Source organism: Enhydra lutris, unplaced genomic scaffold (genome assembly GCF_002288905.1).
Source record: "Enhydra lutris kenyoni isolate GAN:26980312 unplaced genomic scaffold, ASM228890v2 scaffoldscaffold39, whole genome shotgun sequence".
Lineage (NCBI taxonomy): Eukaryota > Metazoa > Chordata > Mammalia > Carnivora > Mustelidae > Enhydra > Enhydra lutris.
The window spans coordinates 29,790,605-29,818,008 of NW_019154123.1; the positions used below are offsets into that span (position 1 = coordinate 29,790,605).

Below are 27,404 nucleotides of genomic sequence, written 5' to 3' on the forward strand. Positions count from 1 at the left end.
TTGTAAATATTTATCTCTGGGAAGCTCTGACGCTCTTTCCAGACAGAGGGAAATGAGGCGCTTGCACGGTTGTTCTGCCCCTCAGAGAAGGCCTGTTTGTTGTCCAGGATGGTAGGCTTACCCAAGCATGTCTGTCTTTTCCTAATTTCCCGGGCTCTTTTGTTGTATGTTGTTTTGTGCATGTGAAGATGCATCTACCAGGAATGGTTTCTGGGGATAGGAGAAGGGAGGGGAGACGAAAGGAAGCTTCTTTCCCCCCTTTTGTTTGTTTTTGGCGATCATTAATTACTCACTCTGGGTTGTAATTCCATCCATGGTCAGATGACACGCCTTGTGGCTGGTTTAATTGGAGGCTGATGATGAGCTGTCTCAAGCCTTTCCACAGGGGAATGTTGACTTGGGAAGTTCCCAGCCGGTTCTGAGGCCATGCATGTTGCCTTCTGTGGTGAATGGCCCCCGGGGCCCTGCCAGGCTGGGCCTCCCGAACCCCGAGAACACCTCTGCACAGTTAGGAACTTCCTCAGTGCTGCCCAGATCTGGAGTCTCCAGGTCCTGAAAGCTGCCTCTTTAGCCACCACTTGTAGTCTCGTCTTTCCTTTTCGCACTTGCTAGGAAGGAGTGGACCATTTTGTTAGTGAGGCCACAGCATGAGAGGCTGAGGTGAGCAGATGGGGCCTCTCGCGAAGACAGTACCACCTTCTTTACTTCCCCCTGGAGTTGAAGTTCAACAGGAAATAGGTCTCAGACCTAGATCCTTAGCATCTTTTCCCATGTTGGGTTGACATACCTCCGTGGCTCCCGTCTTATGGTCAGACACTTGTCAGTCCTGTGGTTGGGGGTTTCAGCCAGGACCCCCGGACCACCTTCTGTACCCAGGAGGCAACAATTCCTCTGCTTCCTGAAGTGGCCTGGCTCGGCTTGCCCGATCTCTTACCAAGTGACCATCCCACAGGGGAAGCCATGTTCTGAGAGCTGCCCCGAGAGGTGACACTGCTGGCAGCGCCTCTGCATCCTGTCATCCCCTGAGGGGCCTGGCCCACCAGCGTAAGTGCTGGCGCTCACCTGAGGACGGTGCCCATGCAGGACTCTTCCTAACACACAGGCAAGCTTCCTCCTACCTGAGAAAATGACACCCTTCACACCTCGTTTTTGAGATTAAACACAGACACAGCAAGATTTGAAGGTTTAAGGAGCTGGTGGGAAGTCCCCTCATCCAGCTGTTTCTGGGAGTGAACGGGTTCAGCCAGAACAGAAGATGGCCAGGCTGGGGGCGGGCAGAGGCTGAAGTGCAGGGACAGTGTTTTACTACTGGTGGTTGTTGTTCTCACACCAGTAGATGGTGTGGCCCTTGGCTGTAAAGTCTGGCTCCTGCCTCCCTTTGAATGTAGTGCAGCTCAAGGTGGGTTCCCAAGAAACCCAAAGATTTGTTGTTTTTGTTTGTTCTCTAAGACCCCTGCCTGATGGTAGTGTGGGAATATGGAGAGCAATTTCCTGGAAGCTGGCTATCCAGTATGTGGATGATGGAGATCTTTCTTTAGCTACTACTGTTCATCCTCAAGTTTCGTTGTCATGGTGTGAGAGGCAGACCCTCCATGAGCTCCTTGCACTGGGGGCCTGGCTAGTCTTGTGCACAGCCCTTTGGGCCATACTAGTCTGGCCACGATGTTCCCTGCTTTGAGGAGTTTATGATCCATAATGGGAGTGGGTAGTGGAAGGGGAACACCGACTGACATGAGAGCATTAGCTAAGCCATCAGAGACCTGAGTTCTGGGATCAGCGTTGCCACTTAGCTCAACAGTGTGACCCCTGACAAGGCCCACTTCTTCTTTGGTCCTCAGATTGTAATCTACCCATTACACAGATTGCCCCATCTGTGTAATGGGTAGATTGGCTCTTCCTTCAGACCTATTATCCTAGATTATTCTGTCCTCTTTGTTTTTTTATCATACTCTCATGGGATTCTGACATTGTAGACATGGTAGGCCTGGATGCTGGCCATTGGTTTGAGTTTTAAAGATGTCTAGTCCTTTTTCTGGGACATTCTTCCCCATGCTTTATAGATTTCATCCCTTTGGAGTCAATTCTCTCACCTATTTATTCCTTAAATCTCAGTGGTCCTAAATGCTGTCATTACAGCTGTCCTCCACCCAACCAGTATCCTCTCTGGGCCATCACTGTGGCTGTCACTGCCATGTACCAATCTCACTGCACCCTCAGAAGGGCCTATCAGCACCGCCATGTAATTCCCACAGAGAGAGGATGACAGCAGGGACCAGAGGCCAGAGGAACAGGGCCCTTTAAGAGAATCTCACCCTAATCACTTCCAGCCTTCCTGGTGAGCATCTTCCTCTTTCTAGCAGTGACATTTACAATTTGGCATCTTATTTCATAATTACACAAAAGAATAACCACCTAGACAGATGCCTGCACAACAACGCAGGTTGCATGAGGGCTGTCAGCTCTCAGGATAGAAGGGGGCATCTCCCAGCCTCAGCCGGAAAGGTAGGAACGGGCCAGTCCTTTCACATCGGTGGGAAGCAGTGAGTTTGCTCCTAGCCAGTTCACCTCATCTGGGAAGGTCCCTGTTGATAGAAGTATCAGCACCTTTTAGCAAACTAAGGTACTCGACAAACGAGGAGTTCTAAAGCTATAAAAGCATATCGAATTCCAGTGTCTTAGGGCTACACATGACCTTTTCTGGATTCACTCCCAGCTGGTCCTAGAGGGCAGGGAAGGTGCTCAGATTTATGGATGGGCTTTTAAGACAAGGCCAGGGCTCTGCCCTCCCAGCCCATTCCTGCCCTCAAGGAGCACTCTGTCTGGCCAAGGACACAGGTGTCAGTGCCCACGACCTTGACCAGGGCCTGTCCAGGTGGGGCAGGGAAGGAGGCATTGGGGCTGCTCCTCGGAGAATAGGTTGGATGTACATGACCTTGAAAGCCCAGGGAGTACACACAGCACATAGTAGGCTTTCAAGGAAGGCGACCAGCTGGCTGACTGGCCTCTCGGCCACTGGGAGTTTCTTCAGCTTTAGCCAAAATGCTTGCCTATAGAAGACCTCACTTAAATTTCACATCTGGCCAGCTTGTTGCTCTGCTTTTTGTCTGTCAACACCCTTGGCACTTCTGTGTGCCCCTGTGCGGGTAGCAGGGGTGCTGGGCCTGCCTCCCAGGAGCTTCTCTCTGGTGAGAGGGGAGTCGGGCTCCACTGGAGAGGGTCACTGAGCTCTCCCGTGAAGCTGACTGAGGTTCAGATCCCAGCCCTAGCACTCATTTGTTGCGGGACTGTGGGCTGTCGTTTTGTGAACTTTTCGAAGCCTGTTTCTTCATCAGAACATAGGAATAACTCAACCTGTTGGGTGGTTAGGAGAAATAAGCTCGTGCCTGTGCAATGCTGGGTGCTTAAGAACCACTCACGGAAAGGATGCCTCCATGTGGCTGTCATTGGTGGCATTGAAAGTACCCCTGGGGCCATGAGGATGACATGAACCCCTTTCTCCATAGCCCTGTCAGTGCCTCAGAAGTCCCACCATACGTTCCCCAGGCCTCCCCATCATCTGGCTAAACGCCATTGTCTCCCTTCATTGACAGAAACTGTGATGACGTCCTTTCTCTCCTTGGGATGATGACGGTGCCCTCCCGTCCCTGTCTCATTAGTGCTCCACTCTACTGTGCATACTGTGGATGTGGGAGCTTGGGGTACAGGAGTCAGGCAGAAAGAAAAGGAAAGTGGCTAGAGGGGGCGTGTGAGGCCTCCCCAACGTGACTTCTTGGTGACTATGACTCTCATTCCTAGACATCCTCTCCAGGGACACGGTGTTCTTCTCTAAGATCACCATCAGGCTCCTTCTCTCTCTTCTCCAAGACTGCCTCTGAGAGCAGCAGATGCCCTGAGGATCTGCCCTGTGGCCTGTCCCTATTCTCCACTCCTGGTGGAGGGCAGCTTTCTGGGAGAGAGTGAAGTCACCACAGCGGCTTCCCAACCTCCGGACCCCTGAGTCATCACCTTTCCTGATCACCCACCCATTTTCTTGCACCCCTTTCCTGCAGGGCCAGAGAAGTCTGGCTCTGGTACCCCCCTCACTTTCCTCTGGCCTGGGCTGCCGGGTTCTCACCTAGTGTAGCTTATTTTTTTCAAAACACTCACATCGGACGTCAATTAATGTTCTTTTTCTGTGCCACAGAGGAAAAGAGAACAAGAACAAATGAATCAGTTTTTCTGGAATCATAAGCTATGATTTCTTCATAAACGAATTTAGAGAATGCCTATTGAATTCCACAAACATTCCTGAGTGTTTACTGACCACCAAGGTCTGCAGTATGATTGAGTGGAGGCCGAGATGCCAAAGATGCGGTCCCTGTCTTCAGACGGCCTCCCCGGACAGCCTGTCCTCAGACCGTCGTCATGCCCTGGGGAGAGCCTGATGGTGGGTGTTGGTGGGCGTCGCTGAGCCTCAGCTGTCCACCCCTGCTCAGGTGTCAAGGCCCAGCCCACGCCTCCCTCCTCCATGAAGTCTCCCTTGACTGCCTCAGGCATCAGTGAATTCCCTGCTCTCCAGACGCTGGATTCCTGCTGTGCTCTGCAGCCTGAATACAAGACGTTTCCCATCTGTTGTCTCAACTTCTCGACATCACAGGCTCAGGGGGCCCATCGGATCACCCCCACTTGAACAAATGGGACAGCTAAGGTTTTGGGAAGTCATTTTCCCAGGGTCCCGGAAGTAAGCAGCAGCAAAGCTGGAACTTGCACTTGCGTGTCCTGATTCCCACCTCAGGCCCCCTCCTCAGTGTGGAGCGCTTTCTCTCCTGCATTGGTTGACCCCAAGCACCCCCTCCTTGGAGCCCCTGCAGCCCTGCCCATGACATGCACCAAGTTCCTCCCTTCTTGGTTCCAGCCACCTGTGTGTCACTCCTGGTGGGGGGCAGGATAGGGGTCCTGGGCAGCCGGGTCCAGTCCCCTGACGTAACTGCCACACAGGAGCTGAGTCAGGCTTGGTGAGGGGTGTGGGGTGGGGCGGGGGGAGGAGGAGGAGAGACCAGAGCCGTTGCCTCCCTCCACCCTCCTTGCTCTGAGTCATCTGGAGGCGACGGAAGCAAATAGCACTTATGTGCCGGGTAATTGTAAGACTCAGTTTGTCTAATTATAGCTCACTTTGTCTCTCAGACAGTGGAATAAAAATATAACCGTGTCCGAGGTCTTTCAGCGGTGCTGTCGGCCTCTGAATTTGGCGCATGTCTGGGTTTGAGAAAGTACTAGTCAGGGCGGGTTTCCAGCGCTCTCTCTCATGGGTCATTTACCACCTGTGCCTCACAGAGAAACACCTGTAAGCTTTGAGCTTTCGGTAGGGTATCCATCATCCAAGCATCCAGGCTGGTTCGTTTTGAGAATGGAGCAGCATGCTATTGAAAGTCACACCAGGACAGTGGGCCCGAGGTAGAGCATATGGTCTCCTTGTTCTAGAAAAAATGCATGTGTGCAAGAGGCGGGGTGGGGGGCGGGCAGTTCATGAAGACTCTGATGCAGAGTGGGTCGCTGGGGCATGAAGGGCCTCTGTTTCCAGCAACAGCTCTGCATCATTCCGGGACCTCCAGAGTGATCGGATACCTGCTTCTGCCCCCTCCCCTCATTTTCTGCCCGTGGCTGAGCCTCCCAGGATGTGTGTCTGCGTCTTATTGTTTTCTTTCTCTTTCCCCCAGAGATCCTGCGGATAATTCAGCTGGATCTGGACCTGAAGTACAAGACCAACATCCGGGAATTGTTCGAGGAGTTTGACAACTTCCTGCCAGGCGCCGTCATCGGCATAGCCAGAGAGATGCAGCCGGTGTACAGGTAGGTTTGTGGCGGCTGTGGGGGCAGAGGCGTCCAGGATCCTCTCAGGCCCCTCATCGCCTTCCCCTGCCCTGCTTCCCATGGCAGACTGAGATTTATTTGTAGATAGTCTTTAATCTCTTAATCTGCACTAAATCTCCTAGAGACACCTTTGTCCATATTGCATATATGGTGACTAGTGTGTCAGGTGGGACTGCCCCAAGTCTGTAGCTGCTGCCTCCTTCTTTTTGGGGAGTTTGGAGACTTTTTCTCGTAGAAAGCTGAGCTGCTTGGGTTGTTGGTTCTGGTTAAGCTCAGAATTTTACAACCTCAGGCTTTGTATAGCTTTAATTGCCTCGTCTGGTGACAACCAAGATCTTCTTGGCCTCTGAGTCACCAGCGACCCCTCCTCTGTCTGAGCAGAACCCGTGTATCAGTGTCTCGCGAGGAGGGGAAGGCCTTACGGCTTTGGAGCCTCAGCTGGGGTCACCTCGTCACTGTGAAAAAAGCCTCCAACACGATGCTGTGCGCTTCATCGTCAAGCGTGGGTTGTAGAGAAGCCCTGGCACCTGAGAACCAGGAGACATGCTCAGGGAGGCTGTTCACTGCAGCATTGTGGGCAGAAACTGGGCATGACTTAACTGTCCATAGATGGCAGAATGGATAAAGAAAATCTTTTCATCCAGCTCAGTACCACACAGAACCACAGAGAGCCAGTGGACACACGCCTTGCCGCGCAAAGTTAACTGTAATCTGTAGGGGTGCATGCCATGTGGCAAAAATTATAAGGAAAACCAAGGCAGCAATGATCCCCCAAGCTGGCCTGGTGTTCCCTACGGAGGGGTGGGGACCTGGTGGGGAGGAGGACCTGAGCGCAGGGTGCCGCTGGAGTACCTCAGTCTCCTGTCTCGTGTGTGTACTGTATGCCTTACAGTGGAAATGAAGGAAAGGAAAAGACACCTAGAAGTGTTTGTTAAAACTAGAACCATGGTTCTGGGTCCGGAGAGTTCCATATTACTGACTAATCCTCCTCCCGGTAGTGCCAGAGCTCACCCAGAACCAAGCTGCTAGAGCTGGAATTTCACCATCCCCCTGGGCTGGCCCGCCCTTTGTTGTCTGAGCAGACCCTCCCTCCGGCTCCCTGTGGGCATTCTTGGAGCCAGGCCGTCTTTGGAGAGCTGCAGGGCGCAGGCTGCTAGTGACCCCAGAGCCCGTGTTTCCCCTAAACAAGTGGGGAAGAGTGACAGCTTGCTTGCTTGTGACTATGTGCAAGACACAGATCCCATAACAGGAAATTCCTGCGAGGCCTCTGAATGGGCTGATAACTCCCGGGTCTTGTGGGCTGTTCGCCCTGACGTCATCCTCTCCCAGGCTGTCCCCCAGTCACACAGCAGAGCCTCACAGTCTGCGGGGAACTGGAGGGGAGGGTTTAGGTAAACACTTGCCACTTCAACTCAGAGAAGCCTTAGTGCCTTGTTCCCTCCCCTTTGTACAAGGTGGACCTTATATCAGGGGTTCTTGAGGGTTCTTGATTTAACACCCAGAAGCAGTGGAAGGAGCACTGAACTCAGAGTCCAGAGTCCTACATGCTAATTCTCTATGCTTGGGGCTGGGGTTCCTCCAGCTAAGGATGGGAGCTGGTGTGCTGTAGACCTCTCTCCCCCCGCTCAGCACTGTGATCCTACTCTCCCAACCCTCACCGTCTCCTTATGGTCTTTCCTCTGTCCTGAGGCTGCTGGTCTGCTGCTGGGCTCCTCACTGCTTCCTAAGGCCAGGGTCCCCAGGATACTTGCACCAGGCTCCTGATTAAATCCAGTCAGAGCCGTGAGGCCTTTAAGCCCTGGTTTGGAATTTTCTTGCGCAATAGAAATGGAAACGTGATCCCATTTAAACAGTATTGGCCAGAATTTATGTTTTTGTAGATCCAGGATTTCATTAATGGTGAAACTTAAATCAATTTAATTATCTGGACTTCTCAGAAGAAATCTCTGAAAGATTTTAGATCCAAAATGAAATTGAATTTTTCTCACCTTTGGAGTCTTTAATTATCATGTGCAATGAGAAAAATGAGGCCTCTGTTGCTGCCAGCAGACCCCCACCCTGGCCTGTTGTAGGGCTTGTGCACTCACGATCAGCAGAAACGAAAACTCCTCCGTTATGTGCTCCCCCTTTCCCCTTACTTACCCACCCCCCAGCAGCTGAAATGTTTATAAAGCCTCTAATAATTAAGTCTGCAAATGACGGCCCTGCTCCAGTGTACCCCCTACTGGCTCTGGGCGTATTGAATATTTGAATATTTCAAATTTGAATATTTGTAGCCAATTTGAATGGAGTGTGGGGTGTTTCTTCCACTGGAAAACTGGAAACACCGGTGGCCCAAAAGAGTAAATGTTGGTTGTCTGCACCTTTGGAGGCTGTGCTTGGTTGTGTGGGGCGGCGGGGGTTGGGGGGTAGGAGGGTGTGGGAGAAGATGCAGGGGAGTGGAAGGGTATCGAGAGTAAGCAGCAAGACGAGGACAGACAGAGCCTGGCCCTTTGCAGGAGCAGGCAGCCCCAGCCCCATGGCTTTGAACCTGGCCACCACCGCTGGTGGGGCATCCCCAGGCCGGCATCTGCCCACTCGTGTGCCACTTCCTGCGCCCTCCTTGAGGAACAAGGAACCAGTGGGGGTTCCCACAACTACTTAGTCTCACTCCCTAAGTGGTGGAGTGTGAGGTGGGCAAACATTTTATCATAAGCAATATCTGCTAACATCTATGAAAAGGAAAATTTAGAAAGAAAACAACAGTACAAAAGCAAAACTTGACTGTTTAACTGAGCGCATTTTGATCTGGAAACTCACTAAGCAGAAATAAATTTGGATCTCCTCAACTGTGTTATTTTTATAGTCTCTTGCCTGACAGTTACTGTACTTCAAAAGGGCACATATTAAGTCATTTTTATGGTTGTTTTCCCTCTATTGTGCGCTGCGAAGTACGTTAGGAGCTTGGAGGAGGGTGGAGGGAAAAGTCTATAACGTTTTTTGTTTTTCTGTTTTTTACAATTCTCCCACCAAAGTTCCAACCCCTCTTACCCCAAATGTACACTAAACCCACTGTGCTTTCTGGGAAATGATGGATTGTGGGATGCTAGGATAGTGATAGAGGTATCTTTTCTCTTGGGTCCCTGTCAGGATTCTGTTGAGTCAAATGTCCCGTGACCTTTCTCATCTGAAAATTGGGGAGCCATGGTCATTTCGGGGGAAATGGTCTTGAGCTTTTGACTGCTTCTTTGTCGAGGAGCTAGACCACTGGACAGGTAGTCCTCATAGATGATGTGTTTAGTTGGGTGGGGCACATGACTGAAAGGAGAGAAGGATCTAGTGCTTTCTCTATAAGCAGAATGGTTCCTGTAAAGAGGTAACTGTATTTTTACACATGCATGTTAGTCCAGGATACCATTTTGAATTTGCTTCCTCATGAAGGTATTGGAAAAGCAAAGAAATCTGTCGAGTCCTCTTTATGTATGTATATACCCTTATAAATGTGTATCAGCAGGCAAAGTAGCTTGATGCAGAAGAAATTGCATTTGGGTTGTACCTGAAGCTCTGCATTATAGTCCCACTTTTCCTGAATTACCCGCCAGTGCTTTGTAAGTTGCTTGATTATTTGACCCTCTGTTTTGTTTTTTAATCTATAAGTGGGGATAAATATAACGGAAGCATAGAATTGCTGGAAAATTCAAACGAACAACATGCATGAAAGCTTCAGGTATGAAAGGGATGCTCAGCAAAGGGCACCTGCTCACCTTCCTCCCCTAATCCTCACAACTTTTCCTTGTGTTTTCCTTTTAAGATTATTTGTTCTACTGGATACCTCTACTCTACCCCACCCCAACCATACGGGGTTACCAGTTAAAATACACAACACTCACCAAAGTTGGATTTCAAAAGAACAACAAATAATAGTTTTATGTAGGTATGCCCCAAATATTGCGTGGGGACATACATACACAAAACAATTATGTGCTGTTTATATATGTGGTGCCTTGTTTTTTGTTTGTTTTGCTAAATCGAATAGCTCTACCCCTACCCAAAAATTAAAACCTCTTTTTCACAGAAGGGAATGATCTGCGTGTGTGAGGAAGACCGAATGTGTGTGTGTGTGTGAGAGACAGAATGTATGTGTGAGAATGTGTGTGTTTGTGAAACAGAATGCGTGTGTGAGAATGTGTATGTCAGAATATGTGTGTGTGTGAGACAGTGTGGTGTGTGTGTGTATGTGTATGAGACAGAGAATGTGTATGATAAAGAATGTGTTTGTGTGAGAGAGACAGAGAACATAGGGTGTGAGAGAGAGTGTGTGTGTGATAATGTATGTGTGTGTGAGACAGAATGTATGTGTGAGAATGTATATGACAGAGAATGTGTGTGTGTCTATGTGAGAGAATGTTTGTATGTGACTGAGTGAGTGTGTGTGTGTGTGTGTGTAGAGGAGCCGGGATCACTGCCTTTGGTTATGGTCTTTCTGTCTTGGAGCTGGCCACCTGAGGAGCTGCTGAATGGGAGCTTTGTTGGTGGGGGCCCCAGGCTTCCGGTTCATTCTCTGTTGGCTCCACAGGCCAGCTGTGTACTGGTCTGAGCCCAGACCCACCCTGAGGTGGAAGCAGCAGGCTAATCCTGTCAGCTGCTGATAACACACCACAAGGCAGGAATTTGCTTTTGTGTTAAGTATTTTAATAGTGTCTACTCTTTCACCTTTCTAGGTCACGTGCTTTTTATTGCTAGCACTGTGTCAGCCTAGCCTCTTTCCAGATGCTTGGAATGGAAATGTCCAATTTATCTGCAGGCTGCCTTATCCCGTTTCTAGGACTGGTGAAGGGCTCTCAGGCGAGCTGGGGAGGAAGTGAGGATTTAGCAGGGAGGTAAGAGAGGAGGCTGTGAAATGACCCCACTCATGCCACTCATAGCTGTGTGACCTTGGGCAAGCCTCTTGACCTCTCTGAGCTTGAGCTGCTTTAGCTGAGAGATGGAGATTATAGCACTGTGTAGTAGGAAATACGGTGGAGTTGGCTGGAGGATGAAATCAGTGTGTGCATAGTGTCTGGCATACAGTAGCAGTCCTTAGCGGTCCTGGCAGTTTTCTCCTGTCCCAGCTCCACCGCTTACTAGTTCTGTGACCCAAGGGAAGTCCCTTAACTTCTGAGCTTGGGTTTCCTTCTATGTAAAATTGGAACAACTGATAACTTAGCATAATTAGTGCTAATAGTTTGGCTTCTCAGCATCTGAACTCCCTGCCTGTGTTTGAGGAATTCCCTGCCGGGTATGCCATCCTTCCTTCAAGAAGACAGAAAGCCTGATACTGTATTTCCTGCACTTGCAGCTGCGGTGTTGGTGCTGTGGGCCCCTCCTTCCCTCCCTCCCCTGAGGAAATCAGTACCACGAATTTCATATCTGTGCAGGCGGGTTTTTATACGTTTACTTTATACCCTAAGCAATATAGGCTATTTGCAAAATAGACAATGTTACAAGGAGAAATCAACTAGTTCCCAATAAAGGAGGGTACTTTTAGTATACCTCTGCGGGAAACCAGGAGCTCAGAGCGGGGGAGCTGTGCACGTAGAAGATGGCAGTGTGGTTGCAGCAGAGCAGGGAGGAAGGGGGGCAGGCACCCCAGTCCCTGTTCCCACTGTGATCCTGGAGGCTTCCCCCACCCCTCCGCCCCACCGCGGGGGTATTTCAGTGCCCTGCAGAGGGTGGACACCTGCCTGCTTCTAGACTCCAGCCTGTGGCTCTAGCCCTGATCACCAGTGAGGTTTGTGTTCTGGTTCTGCCCCACCGGGATGTTCATCTCATTTTTTAACCCTCCTGTGTCCTTTTCCCCTGCTGCACTCCTTGAATTAAAAAAAAAAAATCATTATGTAAAAGTAAGGTATTTTCATTAAAGATCTGAGAAGTATATGAGGATTATTATTTTTCCAGAAATTTTCTACAAATTTACCAGTAGTTAGGTGTGTTTCAGTGGACTCATACTTTATATATTGTGCATCTTTGTTGGTGGTGGTGTTCACTGCCTCAGTGTGTCTTGGCCATCCTTACACCTAACTCAGTATTTTGTATTAAGCATAGCTAGTCTCCCAAAAGGAAAACTTCTAACATACACAGAAACCCACAGAGTCACGTAGTCCGCCGAGTGCTTCGGTGTTACCGTGTTCATGGAGCTTCAACGGTGAGCGGCCCTCAGCTGCTCTGGTTTCCTCTGTGCCCCCAGCCTCTCCTCTTCCCCCTTTTCTGCCACCTCTGTTATTTTGAAGCTAATCCCAGGCAGCATACCCTTGCATCTGTAAATGTCATTTTTAATCTGTTATTATTATTTTTTTAAAAGCATCCTCTCTGCCGTTGCCGGGTCTGGACCGAGGAGGGTTGTGTGAACTCATGGTGTCATTTTGTCTTCAAGTTCCTCGGTCTGAAATCAGTTTGTATGAGGGAGGAAAATGGACAGGCACGGCTCTAACAGCTAGCCAACCAGCGTTTTCCATCTCTCTCCAGATTGTTTCATGTCAGGCTGTTATTTCAACAGTCACGTCTGGAAAGGTTGACACTGATATAAATTCAGGTCCGCTGCTCACTGGGCATGAATCTGCTTTAGCAGGGAGCCCTACCACCACCATCATTTCAGGTAGTAGCTTCTCTTTTTTCCCTCTGACACCCGAAAATGAATTTCTTGGCTCTTGTTCTCATGGTGTTTTTTTTTTTTTTTAAATTAACCAAGATTGAACCTGTCAGTTTCTATTAGAGTTAAATCTGAGTAACAGAGAAAAAAGGCTGCCACCTTTTACAGTAGGACTGAGAAAGAAGCTGAGTATTTCTTCACTCCTGGGGCGGCGGAAGGCTGGCCTGCTTGGCAGAGCCCGTGGGATCTGGAGGCTGTGATCGAGGCCCTACAGAATTCCTAATAAAAGAGGAGGTAGACCTAAAAAATTACTCCTGTGAGGTGGTGGTTCTTTAATCACACCATTGGGAAAACGTGTTTTAAAAAGGAAAAGATGTACACAGAAGCCCCGCAGTGGAATTATGGTCCCTAATGTAAGGTGATTATGAATGGACTCGTGACCCATCAGCTGGCTGTGTCCTCTGGGCGAGCTGTGGCCTCCCCAGCACCTGCTGAAGGCCATGGGGTCCAGGGAGGCTGCCGAACACTGGGTGCTCCGGAGCAGGTGGGGGTCCTGGTCCAACACGGATGGGCTTCCCTGCTCTGCAGACACAGCTCAGTTCAGGTGTTTTGGCTTCCCACCCGTTAGCGGTACCAGGGCGTGGGGTGGGGGGCACCAAATCGACGAGAAACCTGTCGTGTGGAACCCGACGCAGATGCCCCGTGAAGGAACAAATGAGGAAGCAAGGGAGCATCAGGGTGCGACCAGGTGGCACTTTCTCTTCAGGCTGTGTGGACCGAGCTCCAGGCACACAGTAGATGCCTGCTGAATACACGAGGGGGCACCAGTTTAGTCTGAGGAGCCCGCCTCCTCAGCGGCACGTGGGCCGGCTGTTAGGGAGGGGTCCACAGTCCCACTGTGGCTGTTCCTGCACAAAGTGCTTCCACGTTTGTTTTTTCAAAGACAGTCCGTGGGAGACATTGTTATTCTCGATTTTCACTGGGCTCATCAGGCACGTGAATGACATGATTAGGTCCTTAGAGTTTATGAGGTTCAGAAGACATGTCCCTGCTTTCAAAGCCATTGCCACGTGAAGGAGGTGGGGCAGGTAAGATTTGGGGAGGCCCCAAGGGCAAGCCAGTCCTGTTACTTAGAGGTCTTCCTCAGACGAGCCACAGAGATGTCTTGCTGCAGGAACTGTGAACGTCACCATGTGGCATATACGTCATTCTGGCTTAATATGCTGCCTTCAGAATCCCAAGGTAGGTGTGTGTGTGTGTGTGTGTGTGAGAGAGAGAGAGAGAGAGAGAGAGAGAGAGAGAGAAAGAAGTGAGATGTTTCTTTCTTCTGAAAGGCTTTTTGGAAGGGTGGTGGGATCGCTGTATGGGCAGAGCCTCCAGGAGGCCCCTAGGACGGACCAGGCTGTGTGCACTAGAAGTCTCCCTCAGTAGGCTTTTGCTGAGGCTCTGGCTGAGCAGTAGAGAGAAACTAGACCCTGTCTCTCAGAGGTTGCTGCCTAGTTGGTGGGACCACCTCTCCATATTGTTCTACTGGGAGGTGGGCCCCGGGCAGGTGCTCCCAACTGAGACCCAGCAAAGGATAATGGGCCAGGAGGACTGTCCCTGTTTGCATTACTAGAATGTGTTTCTTTTGCCAATGAAACCTCTCATTGAGAGATCCTCATTTACAGTCCAGGCAGGAAAAAAGACTCATCTATAAGTGTCTTCTTTGGGGTGGGTGTAGAGCAAAAGAACGTAGTTGAATCATAGTGGCACATGTAGAAGAGGGATGTTCTGTGACAGACAGTGTGTGGAAAGGACAGTTGAGCATGGCTGGCTGCAGGTGGGGGGGAATTAGAGGGTGCCTCTGCAGCCACCGCAGGTGCACATTTCAGCTGCGTTTCTGACCTAAGGGAACTGGATAGTCAGCCTCCAGGCCCTCTGCCTCCAGGTTGGCTGCAGAATTAGCCACTGCAGAAATAGCAAGCTTTCAAACTGGGCTTGAGTTTGAAGTGAACACCTTACCTCCTCTACCTGCCTGGGTGCCTTCTTTAAAGGAGCCGTTTACTGTTGGTGATAGAGCGCCCCTATAATCTGCTTACAGTTGGCAGAACTGACCCCTCACTATTAAGGAGCTGCCCACAGGAACACTTTGCTCCAGGGACTCAGCCTTCCCAAGTGTCTCCATCCTCGAGAAATTTTTCTCATTACTCGTAAAAGAGGAAGCTTTTTAGGAACTAGAATTGCTTTCTGTAGAACAGTTTGCCTGAACATTTGGTATGTCCTCGCTGCCGCCGATGAGCACTCATTATGAGGCCACGGGTCCTCGTGGGCTTCCAGAAATGGGAAGTCCCAGAGATGCTCATGGGGCCTCATTACTGTCAGTCAGTGTGGTGCGAGGCACTGGTGCACTTGACTGCTTCTCTGCCTCAGCTTGATTCCCTGTAAGGAAACTGCCACCCTTCATAAAATGAAGCCTCCTACCTGCACAGAGTCGAAGCAAGGGAAACCCTTTCCCTGATGCGGGGACCATTTTATCTTCTTTGACCCAAGACTCCTGAACTGGGGACTGTAAAGAAGACAATACAATTGTAGCATTCTGCTGGGCTTGGCAGTAAATGTGTGTTCTTCATGGGACTGTAGTTCATTGGTATTCAGCTTCCAGGGAGTCTGGGAGCTAGGGTTTAAGGAAGGTAAGGACGTAACGATGAATCATTTTTTAGAAGAAAGAACCAGAGCAGAGGAGAAGCTTCTCCATTTTTTCTGCTCGTTCCTTCTGCCAAGATGTCATCAGGGTTTGGGAAGATGGTTGTGTGACCTTGGTCATTCAGGTCACCACTCTCCTCACCCCTCATATTCTTTCAGGTGCTGTCCAAAGTCAAAGGCATCCTACAGTTGAGCAAGCAGTACACTTGTGTATAAACAGAGTAGAGACTGCCTTTGAGGCCTCTGAGTCCCCTGGAGATTGGGATTGCCAGCCAGAACCAGGGCGGGATTCATGGGCCAAACTTGGGTCGCCTATGATTAGCTGCACATGTGGGTGCCCACTGGTCACCTGCAAAGACCATCCCGGAGGAGCCCCACTCTCTGGTCCTCGCACCGTGTCATACTCAAGACCATATGGAGGTGAGCGGTGGTTTTATACAAAATTGTAAAATGAGGGGGATTGGGTATGCTCTCAAAAGGGGATCATTTGGTGAATATAGCTTATTGTAACAGGCACAAAAAGAGACTGTCTGTGATTCAGAAAGTCAGGATACAGGCTATCGCAGTTTAGTTTCAGGTAAATGCCTCCAGGAAGTAATACAAGTTTTTGAAGATTTAGAGATGGATTGTGAAAGAGAAGGAGGGAAAAAAATGACTGAAACCTCATCTGTGTCCTGGACCTTGACTGGTGTTTCTGATGTTTTCATTTGTTTTGCATGAATATGGACCCCATGCTGCCAAATCTTCTGATTTCCAACCCACCCCCCCAACAGGGAAGCCAGAAATCTCTATTGTTAATGTGAAAGCTTCTGATCTTTAAATATTGACAACTAAGCAAACAGTCTGCTAGCTAAGCCAAACTGTGGTGTACCGGGATCAAGCCCAAGAACTGCCCGGTGGAGACTTTGAGTTTAAACGTTCACTGAGGCAAAAATGGATGAAATGCTTCTACCAGTTTGGCCTAGACCTTCTGAAGACTTTGGTTGTCTGGTCCTTGGATGCTGATGGCCACAGTTTGGGGTGCTTAAACTTTCTTTTTCTCAGATGTCTTCTCCTATCACTTGAAGTAGTTGGTTTTGATTGGTAATTTAAAATTCCATCAGATGAGGGCGCCTGGGTGGCTCAGTCAGTTGAGCTTCTGCCTTCAGCTCAGATCATGATCTCATGAGTCCTGGGATCAAGCCTCATGTCGGGCTCCCTGCTCAGTAGGGAGTCTGCTGCTCCCTCTCCCTCTGCCCCTTCCCACCATTCATGCTCTCTTTCATTCTCTTTCTCAAATAAATAAAATTTTTAGAAAAAAATTCCATCAAAAGTTTTTCTAACTAGCCTCAGACTCACTTAATAATAAAGTGTCAAGGCCAAGCACAATTCTTGTGCAGAAATATAATTTTGGAAGAAAATAATAAGATCCCCAGACTTAACCATTTACCAGAACTGGCAACTACATTAACCATACCGTGTATTAGAACACCTTTAAACTCCTCTTGTGTCTGCAGATGCTTTTGGGAGATTGGAGGGAGGGAGGAAGGGAGGGAGAGAAACCAAAGGGAAGAGGGAAGGGGACAGGAGAGGTCTGGGAGCCATGTGGCTGCTGCCTGCTCACTGCCTCATCTCACCTCCTATCTGTTCAGTGCTGCCTCATGAATAAGCTAGGGTGGAACCAGACCCATGGAGACCCCAGTCCCAAAGCTTCCTGCCTGCTTTGGTGTGGTAGTGAGACATCATTAACAACACCCAGAGTGGCCTCTTGGACGGCCCATCTGGAGAGTCTTCTCCCTGCTCTTCGAGCCACAGATACTTGTATTTCTCATGGACAATTAATTGGGGTCTCCTTCTGTACAACTAATTAGATGTCCTTTTCTTCAGTTGCCTAATAGAAAATATAGAGCCACACATGTGGGATGCCTGTATCAAGCTCTCTACGGGATGCATTTTGGCATCTTTGCTAGCTAAGAGAAATTCCTCCTGGAACAAAATCGGGGATAACATTCAAAGGAGAGGAAAGAAAGAGGGTAGGAAGGAAGATGTGTGCCGTCTTCACTAGACCCTCCCACTAATGATCCCGTTTTCTAGATCTGCCTGATTACAGTAAGTAATGGCAAACATCATGAGAGGAAGTACAGCATGGGTGAGGTGAACGTTTAATTTCCCCGTGAAATTATTGTTTAAGCTACAACCCTTCGTGTGTGGAAAGGGGATGCTATTGATAATTACACTAGGACGAGTGTGAGCCAGCCCTGTCCTGGACCGTGTCCTCATCTTGCACTTAAACTGGCTGAGGAGGGAAGGACAGAGGGAAAAGGACGGGGGTGGGGGGGGTGGGGGGGGTTGGTGCAGGGCAGGGCAGCCGGGAGGGCTGAGGTTCCTGGAATCAGAGATGACGCTGACGCGAGCAGCGATCTGGACCCATCACCTGCTGGAACCAGGAAGGGGGTGTTGCATCATTCTTGGGCTGGCATTTGGCCTTTAACTGGCCTTTCCAGGTGATGAGGAAAAGCGCCCCGTGTCTATAAATGCGTCTCACCACGCCTGCCCCCTGCATCTCCGAGTAGCCCACATGAGCCCCCGAGCTGCAGTCTGGCCCTGTGTTGAATGGGCAGATTGGACTTTCCATGCGGGCTGGTGCTCATGCCTTGTAGAGGCTGACTTGCTACTTTGGAGAGCCCACCCCTGGGATCTGGCCATAATTCCGTGCAGAAGGAGTCAAGGGAAAGAAGCATAGGCGAGGCGACGGCCTCTCAAAAGTGTAAATGCTTTGTGTTCACCATTGATTTTTGGCAGGTCTCAACATTCCCAAGAGCCCTCAGTGCGCATTAGCTGCCTGTCAAAGCCTCACCCGGGCTGGGCCCCTGGAGCCTGTGATGGGAAGGCTGATCCTGTGCTTCCGGGCACGCTGGAGGGCCTAAACACACTCATAGCAGGAGGTGCTCTCCTCCCCAGATGAGGGTGGAGGGCTCAGAAAATGGCTCCAGTGCCTCCCGGGTGGGCTTGTCCGTAGGTCTGGAGCAGAATCTCCAGAAGCTGCCAGGGCCCTCGTCTGGGAGAGATCAGCGGGGGCAGTAGGGGAAGGCAGCACAGCCTATCTCTGGGAGGGGAATGGAAACTCAGGCCCCCGCTGCTGATTTGCTCCTGTGGCCCGGCCTTGAAATTAGCAAGATGGAGAAGACCATGGGCCATGCATGTGAGCTGGGCCTCAGTCCAGGGTCCCTTGGGGGAGATGGCTCTTGTCCCCTCATCTGGATTTCTCCAAGCTAATGTGGGGACTAGCAGCTCAGTCGTGAAGAATTCCACAGGCATTCGTTGAGGGTCTGCTCAAGGCCGGTCTTGGTGGACGAGTCCCAGACCCTGCCGTCAGGAGTGTACAGCCTGGAGAGCCGGCCCCACCAGCAGGCTGAGGGTCGGAGCAGCCTAGAAAACCCCCTGTAACAGTGTCTGTGACCACAGTTCCTTAACTTAGAGCTACCTCCAGACCTGGCTTCCTCCTTGCTCATTCTGACCCTGGGGGACTGGCTTCCCTCTCCATGCGCCACACTGTTTCTGCCTCTCAGAAGCTCATCGGCCAGACTGTCCACTTGGCTTTCAGTTTCATTTATGATGAACAGACTCTTGGATGACTCTCAGTGATGTGTTCTGCAGCCAAGGGACAGCCTACCCCATCCCTGTCCCCAAATTAACTTCACAGGCTCTCAAACTCTTTTGAGCACCTACCCTATGCTAGTAGGCATTGTGCTAATTCTAAAGCCACTTTGGCCACCAACTCAGGGACCTCTTCAGTCTGCCCCCACCTTTCGCCTTCTCCCAGCAGCTCTCCTGTGCCTTTTGTCTCAGCTGTACAGAACCCCAGCTGCCTCCCAGACAGGTACCTTGCTCACACGTGGGACCTTTGGGTATGCTGTCCCTCCATCCTGCCTGTTTACCCTCCTCATCCTTCAGGCCACCATTGTTGAAAAGCCCCCCTGGGGGCCTCTGTGGTCCTAGCCGTACTCACAGCTCCTCAGCTCCGACTGCTGAGTTTGCACAAGGAGCAGATATCATGCAGCAGGTCGTGACTTAGAGGACAGGTATTTCCTATGTACACCGGGGACAGGGCTTTTGACTACTAATACATTGTCTTTTCCTCCAGCCTCACAAGTCCAGCCTGGGGGGCCTTGGACTAGAGCCCTTCCTCCAGCCATTATCTAGCTCTGGTCCTCTAAGAACATCTTGGGTTATTTTTAAATAATGGCATGAAGAATCAGGGGGAAGTAGGGGGAACTGACCTGTAGCCATAGGGATGAAGCCAAATCATTAGTTTTTCTGGAAATACATATGCTCTTATTGTACTCTGGAGATAGACTAGAATGTTGGGAAATTGTCCGAGCTTGAAGTCAGAGGTGGGTGGACTCCTTGTTCCACTGCTTCCTAACCATATTACTTTGTATAATGTACTTAAAGCTTCACTTTCTCATCTGTGGAATGGGGGTGCCTCCAACATATTGGTTATAAAGTGATTTCTGCCCCCCCCCACCTCCTGGCCTATTTGAGATACATAACTCACATGTCCCTCTACAGGCAGAAAAGATGTGTTTGGAAAAGCTTGTCTGGTGATTCTGAAGCTGGAGTTTGTGCCTCCTTTCTTTGCCTATTTGAGAAGCACTGGCCTAAATCCTTGTGGGTGCTCAATAAATAGGAATGAAATCCTGTCCTGGACACATTGCACAGCGCCAGGCCCTGGGGGGGCTCTGTGAGCGTTATCTGCCCTGTCCTTCTTCTTCCTGTCCTGCACAACCCAGACCTTCCCTTGGTGCCGGTCAGTAGTGGAAAATGTTCCCATAACACAGAGAGGTTGCTATGGAGTGTGTGTGTGTGTGTGTGTGTGTGTGTGTGTGTGTGTTTGGGGGAGGGCAGCTTCAGAAGCCAGAAGGAATTGGTCCTGACTTAGAAAGGGAGTGTCCTGTGCAGGAAGAGGGCCACATCCTGCCTTATACGAAGCTGCCACTGTCCCTTTCCTCTTCACAGTTTATGGGCCAGTGTGTGCCCTTGGTCTTGATGAAAAACATGACTTGGCTTTTCTGTCCCATGGTGCGGAAGACCCATGCAGAGAGCCCAACAGCAAAGGGGTAGAAAGTGTCCCAGTTGTGCCAATGGTGAAGAGCCACTTGGCTTCGTAGATTACAAACTGCAAGCCGTGTACGCCAACCCGGGGTTGAGGATTTTTAGAAGCACCAGTGCTGAGGTGTGTCAGGCTTCCCCTTGTAATGTGCCTGTCCCTCCACTTTCCCTCCGTGGTGTGTCCCAGAAGAGTCACACCCCACTTTCTCTCTCTCTCTCTGCTTCCTCTTGTCACTTGAGGGCCCCTCGTGTGCCCCGGCTTCTCCAGGCCAGCCGATGGGACCACTTCCTCTGCAGCCTGGCAGCCTGCAGTCATTGTGTGGGATGACCCAGGGCTGCCTGCCTGTCCATTTACGGACAGCCTCACGTGACTTGATCAAGTTGAAGCTAAGCACCTCCTTCTAGACACTTGCTCCCTAGGGGCCTTTCTCTTCTGGAGAACCTGTCTTCTGGATCCAGACTCTTGTGATTAAGATCTTATCATCCCATGCCACTTCCGTTCCAGAGGCAAAAAATAAGGTATTTGCTTTCTTGGGCCTCCCTTTGGTCCTTTCTTGTTCACACGTGAAGTCCCCACACCTGTTGACAGACATGCTAATGGCTGACACCTGAGCAACTCAGGAGGGCCCTGCAGGCCACGGGCCATGAGCTCCCCACTGCGGCGTCTTTGTTCCTGCCTGTGGGTATGACAGTGCTGCGTTCCCTCAGGGTTGAACCACGCTCAGTTGTTGTAAGTTGGTTTTATATCTGCTCCTTGTGCGAACTCAGCAAAGGAGGAAGGCAGGTAGTGTTTTCCCATTTTGCAGAAGAGACTGCACTTGGGTAGGTTAAATTTGCCCAGGTCACCAGGTCATTTCTAAGCCTCGGGTCCCTGGCTCGTGTGCCCTGCCTGTCTTCTAAGCACCTGAGATCCTCGGGGGATGGCTTCTGGCCCCTGCCTTTATAGTTCCTGAGCTATGAAACGACCAAGATAGAGAGGTTGTGCAGCCTCATACTTGGCCACCTCACAGCCTGGGTCACCGAGTTCCCCCTTTTTTGGGGATTCATAGAATAGACTTCCATGTTAAAGACAATGCCAATCTTTCCATGAAAACATTTCCGATGACTCAAGTTCCTGCTTCGGTGTCTGAACTCCATATAGACTGCCACAGTCACATTTGGGCAAAGGCTGGATTTCTGCTCCAATGTGCGCAGGTCCCTCCAGCAAAATGATTTTATCACTTTTTCTCACAGTACAGTGACCTCCCTGGTGATGCTGTGATGAGTGTGTCATGAACGAGTCTTTTCTTAGGGTTTTTGATCTTTGGGGAAGCTCAGTTGTGTAGGTTTTAGTGTGAATTGTGTCCAGGCAGACTCCTCAGGGCTTTGACACCAGAGAAGGAATGGTTTTAGTTATTAGAGGACATGGCCTATCTTTTTTTTTTTTTTTTTGATAGGTCTGCAGCCTGACTTGGGTTAGAATTTCTCTCATGGTTTTGGAAGTGTTAGAGTACTATCTTCTGCCTGCCTGCCTTCCATCCATCCATCCACCCATCATCCCTCTAAGATGACAGGAAAGATATACTGTGGGTTTGTTTCTTTGAGTCTGATGAGTTTCAGTACCTACCCCTTAACTTACAGAAATCCCATCCTGCTGTTTATTACAACAGCAGCCTGTTTCTACTGGAGTATCTTTCCCATGAGTCTTGGCCTCCTGGTGCTGAGCCTGTGGCCTGGGTCTGGAGCCAGTCCGGGGTCCCCAGGGAGATGTGGAGGTGTTCAGTGTGTCATCAGCTCTTGGAAATCGGAACCATCTGCTCTTTGCCTCTGTCCTCTCCCTGAAATGCTGGACCAGCGTTCATCCTGCTGAAGGTTTTGTTTAATGCAGAGATGGAGAGGCAGACCTGGCTGGCTTTAGTCGGCCTTGGTTTCCTCCTTTATAAAATGAGAAGGATGGATTGGAATGTCTTTCCTAACTTTAACAGATTCTATTTAAATAACTGCAGAATCTCAGGGATAGGAGAGACATCTGGGGGCATCTTTTCTCCTGTCTGACCCCACCCCCAACATCTCTGACTTACCAGGTTTTAGCTTGATTACCTCCAGCAGTGGGGAACTTGCTATCTCCAAAGCAGTCCATTATTTTATTTTTGGACAAATTCATTGGAATGTTTTCCTGTATATCAGATTTAAACAATCTGCTTCCCTGTGGTTCCTACTTATTTTCCCCACATTTGTACTCTGGGGCCACACAAAACGTGCATATGTAACTCTTCCCCACAAAGGTCCTTCTGATACTCAGATTTCCAGAGAGGCTCTCATTTCCCTTGAGTCCTCTTTTGTGTGGGCTCATAGCCCTTCCGTCACACACACCCCTTCTCCTTCCCCTAGGGATGGGATTTTACTTCTGAACGTTAGCAAGTAGGAACTGTGAGTGGAAGGCCTTCCGTCTTGGCACAGGCACCAAGAGGCAGGAAGAAGTCCTCTCTGGAGCAAGGCAGGGCGGACACACATTTCTTACCTGGGAAGACAGGGCCCCATTCATAGCTTTTGCTGTGTTCCCCCCCCACCCCCGCAGCCTCCCGAGGCTCTGACTTTGTTCAGTGCAGGAACACACCATGCAGACTCCATGGGGCCTAGTCTCTGGCCTTGCTCTGTGTACACAGCTCAGAAATGTAAAATGATAATCAGCGAGGGTCGTGTTCTTGTTCAGGGTACCGGGGCCAGCATGATTCTCAGGGTGTCTGGGGCTATGAGAAGAAGACAGGGACAGAAGAGGAAAGCTTTGAGATAGCCAGTATCTGGAAGAAATGTTTGAGTTTGTTGGGAGTCACCTGGCAGGTCCTTGACAGCAGCGACCGCCAGAGTGTGGCCGCACAGACCGCGTGCTCAGGTGTGCCCTCCTCCCTTGTCTTCTCCCCATCTCCATTTGAAGGAAAAATAGGATATTTTCCATGGCTGTGTCACTGCTCCTGGCTGGTAGGCTGGCTTGGCCATCTCACACTACAGAACTAGCCTGAGATGGGTGTTAGCAGCTCCCACCGGGGAGGCAGAAGTTCCGTCTGTCTTTTCCAAAACTGGGTGCGCCAGAGAGCTGCCTCTGCTTCTTCCCGCCAGTCTGGGGGCAGGAGGTTGCCCGTAGCTTCCGGGTCTCCTGCCCAGGGTGGGCAGTGCGTTTTTACGTCTGCTAGCTCTAAGGGCCTCTGCTGCCTGGAGCTTCCTGACCGCTGGAATTCATGGACATGGGGCCTTTATCATAGAGGCTCCTAGTGCTGGCCAAGAGGAGGGGCCGAGCCTCTGCTGGGGGAAGCTGGGTCACTTCCTTCCTGTCTCTCAGAATGGGGCTGAGGGTGATGCAGTCCTTATGGGCGCGCCGCGCTCCCAGGCTGGGGTCCGTGTGCCTGGGGTTGAATGCTGGCTCTGCCCGTCACCGAATGCGTGACCTTGAGTGAGTGGTCTAGTCTGATGGGGTCCTGGCATGATCTGGAAAACAGAAACTTCCTTGTGGAGGTGGGGCTCGGGAGGACTGAATAAGTTTGTATTTGTCAAGTGCCTGGAACGACAGCCTGCACAAATGGTGTGTGTGAGTACTGGGAAAGTAAGAACGCAGTTGTGTCAAAATGTACAGTGCCTCCTGGTCACCGTCCACCAAGAACATGCACCCGAGAGCCTTTGAAATACCAGCTCAGCTGCCCATGGGTGATTCAAATATGGAGCATTCCCACGTGAGGCTGAAAATCGCATTTGCCTGACGTAGGCACACTCCTTTGGAGTGTGGTACTGAGCCATTGCTCCTGGGGTGCTTTCTCCAGAAAGCCTTTAGTCCCCCATGTGCCTATACCTCCTGCCTAACTCTCAGACACCTGTTGGATGCACCGGCTTTTTGTTTTCTTCCTGCTTCGGGAGAAAGGTCCTACCCTTCTTTTCCTTTCCCAGAGCTGACAAAGCTGTCCATCTGCAGATGGGGCTGCCAGGACTCCGGTGTCATTCAGGAAACGTTCATTTCCCATCCTCCTCAGAGCCTCCCAGCCTGGCAGCCACCTGTCTGCTCAGCGGGACATTTAGCTGCCTATTCCTTCCCATTGCATGCTCCTCCATCCAGCCGGTTCCTCATCTGCACGTCCTTATTCCATCAGGCTCCTGGACCACACTGGTCTACATGGCAGCCCACCTCCTCCACTCCAAGCATATCTCTTTGGGTATAGTGCTGTCAGTTTCAGTTTCTCTAGAACCCAGGTGGAAGATGTGGTCTATGGAAAGGGGCTGTTTCTTGTACTAATTTAACTAGAAAATCCCGTCCGTCAGAATAAACAAGTCTCTAGAAAGAGAATTTTTCATGGAATCTAGCAAACCGAATTACAGTCTTCCTGCGGTTTCCTCGGGGCTGAGCTGCGAATCATACTGTGTGTCTCACAGAGCTGTTTCAGGATCTGAGGAAACCTTACAGGGCCACGTACGGTTCTGGAAGATGATTTTTATTACTGGACTCGACACATGCGACTCCCGGATGGTAGGGGCCAGCTGCAAACCTCCAGGTCAGCAAGTAGTGGCAGAGTGCGGAGTCACCCCTCAGCCCTGTGGTTCTGATGTGCTACCTCAGGAAGGCTGGGTGTCTCACTCTTCTGGCTCCATCAGGCTAATTCTGTTCCTGTGCACGTTTTATGGGTGAGGAAGCAGACATAGAAAGGCAAACTTGCATGCCCAGGGTGTCCTACCCTGTGATTGTGGAGCCTGAGTTCAAATCTATGGACTGCTCTCGATCACTGTGCTGCCCTGGCCTGTGTCCACTTGACAGAATTGGCCCCAAGTCACAAAACTAGAAAATGGAGGCTCCAGGCCTCTAGCGTAATCCAGCATTCTCTCTACTGTTCTGCAGAGCTGTATCGTTAGCGGTGAAAATCGCCTGCATGGGTCAGGGCCACCGGTCAGCACTTACCACAGAGTTTTGCTGTCTCCCTCCTGCTCTGCCACTCCAGCCTTCCCCACCCTGTGCTCCGAGAACGGTCTTCTCGGAGGGAGGTTCTCATTTCTTAGTTGGAACTGTTGCTGTACTGCTGGCCTGTGGCCACAACGGGGGAGTATGGGGGAAAGTGTCTTCTTGCAAACGGAGTGGAGCTTTCTGAAGATGCATTGTCTTGCCACAGCATATTCGAAGCCCTTCCCTGTGACTGCTGATTTGTGCATTTTGCCGGAGTTGGCAAACACAGCCATGCCGTCGTTAGCTGAGGGCCGTCCATCGGAGTTTGCTCTGGGACAGCTTGTCGAGAAGCCAAGGCCTGCCCTTGCCTGCAGGGTGCTGATGAAATGCGGGCCTGGGACTGAGAAATTGACCTGCCTTACAGACATCGAGGCAGAGCCCATGCCCTGAGGGCAGTGGCCTGTGTTTTCCTTTTGTGGGGAAGACAGCATGTTTGGAAATGGGTGGGCATGGGGAAGAAGGGGTGAAAGAGACCTCGTCCAGCTGGTCGGGATTCTGATGCTAGGCTGATGGAGCAGCGTGAGGGCTGGATCTTTGGTAATTAGGTTGCCTGGGAAAGAGAGAAGCTGCTTCTCCCCACTGTGGAGGAAGACGGGCTGATGGGACAGACCCGCATAAGGGAGAACACACACTGTGTCCATTTCGGAGGGTGGGCTGCAGGGTGGGGGCCGGCTGGCATACCTGAAGGGTGGCACCCAAATGTTGCTACTTGCAAACTTGCGGGCCTGGGCTGTGCTCTTGTATTTGCAGGTCCCAAGTCATGCAGACCCTCGGGGATCCTGCAGTTCTGGGACCCCGCCCTCCTTCCCTCCCTGTAGCTTGAGGGACCAAGCAATACTTAGTTTGGTGTGAAGGCCCCCTTTGATCTAGCTTCAACCTGATCTTTCAGATGCACTACCCTCCACTCCCTGAAACTGTATGTACAGTGAGCCATGTGTGGGCATTGGTGCTTTTGTTCAGATTCGCAGAGGCGCTGGCCTTGGATTCCGTGCCCCAGATTGCCTTTTGCCTCCGTTCCCCTCTTCCTGCCTCCAAAGCTTGGCGGATGCTGATTCCTTAGCTGGGCATGCCCCTCCCCAACTCCCGCTGTTGAAATCCTCCTTGTTCTGTAAGCTGAGCTCAAGCTAGCTACTTCTACCATGAGCCCTCCCCTGAGCCACACTCCAGCCCTCAGCTGGAATCCCATCTCCCTTTCCCTTTGTTCATGAAGCTCTTCGCTTAGGCTCTGTTGTCTCCACAGCTTGTCAGCCAAGTCCAAGGTCCATTGTCACCCATCTCTATACCTTTCACTCCCAGCCCCTCTCTACCTAGCAGTTGCTTAATGACAACAGGCTGCACCGTCCCCGTCTGTTGAGTAGAATCACGTCGCTTCAAAGTCAGCCGTAGAGTCCTCTCTAAAGGTGCTCGTGGGTAAGCCCTCCCTGTTAGCGGGAATGTCGGAGCTGTACCCGGCCGTCCTCAGAGTGGGACCCCCGAGATCCACTCAGAGTTCCCAGGAGTTGAGTGCATCAGACTGAGTATTTGCTGAGGTTGGCAAAAAGGCAGGAGAGAGATACAAATGGCCAAAAAGCACATGAAAAGATGCTCAGCCTCCTTAGTCATCAGGGAAATGCCACTCGCTGCCACAGTACGACGTTCACAGCAGCATTCATCCTGACAGCCGAAAGTTAGAAGCAGCCCACGTGTCTATCAACTGACGAAGGGATAGTCAAAATGTGGTATATTCATATACTGGAATATTTTTTGGCCATTTTAAAAAGGAGCAAAATTCTGACAAGCTACAATGTGGAGAAAGCTGAAAACATGATTCTAAGTGGAAGAAGCTGGTCACAAAAGACCACATAGTCTCTGGTTCCATTTACATGAAATATCTGGAATAGGACCAAATGGTTGCTTTGGAATGGTTTGGATGTTTGGAATGTGGGAGCTGATGGCTGAAGGACACAGAGTTTCCTTTTGAAGTGGTGAAAACATTCTAAAATTGATGGTGGTGATCGTTGCATGACTCTGTGAATATAGTAAAAACCATCGAATGGGTGAACTGTATAGCAGGTGAATGATATGCTGATAAAACTGTTAACAGCAACAACAAAAAATAAGGTGGGAGAAGTTATCTTGCTGCAAGGGAAGTAGAGACTTTAGTGTATGTGCTAAAGCCTTTTTTTTTTTTTCCGGAAGGAGACATCTTTTAAGGCCACCAGCCGACAGGGCTGG

At 50.5% G+C, this 27,404-nt stretch overlaps 1 protein-coding gene across 1 annotated transcript in view; it reads left to right on the forward strand.

The window, feature by feature from the left end:
- Positions 1-27,404, forward strand: part of LOC111155075 (xyloside xylosyltransferase 1) — a 156,078-nt gene that overhangs the window by 82,903 nt on the left and 45,771 nt on the right. Inside the window, exon 3 of the mRNA XM_022515111.1 lies at positions 5,697-5,829. Coding sequence (XP_022370819.1) covers positions 5,697-5,829 — 133 coding nt within the window. The remainder of the gene's footprint in view (positions 1-5,696; positions 5,830-27,404) is intronic.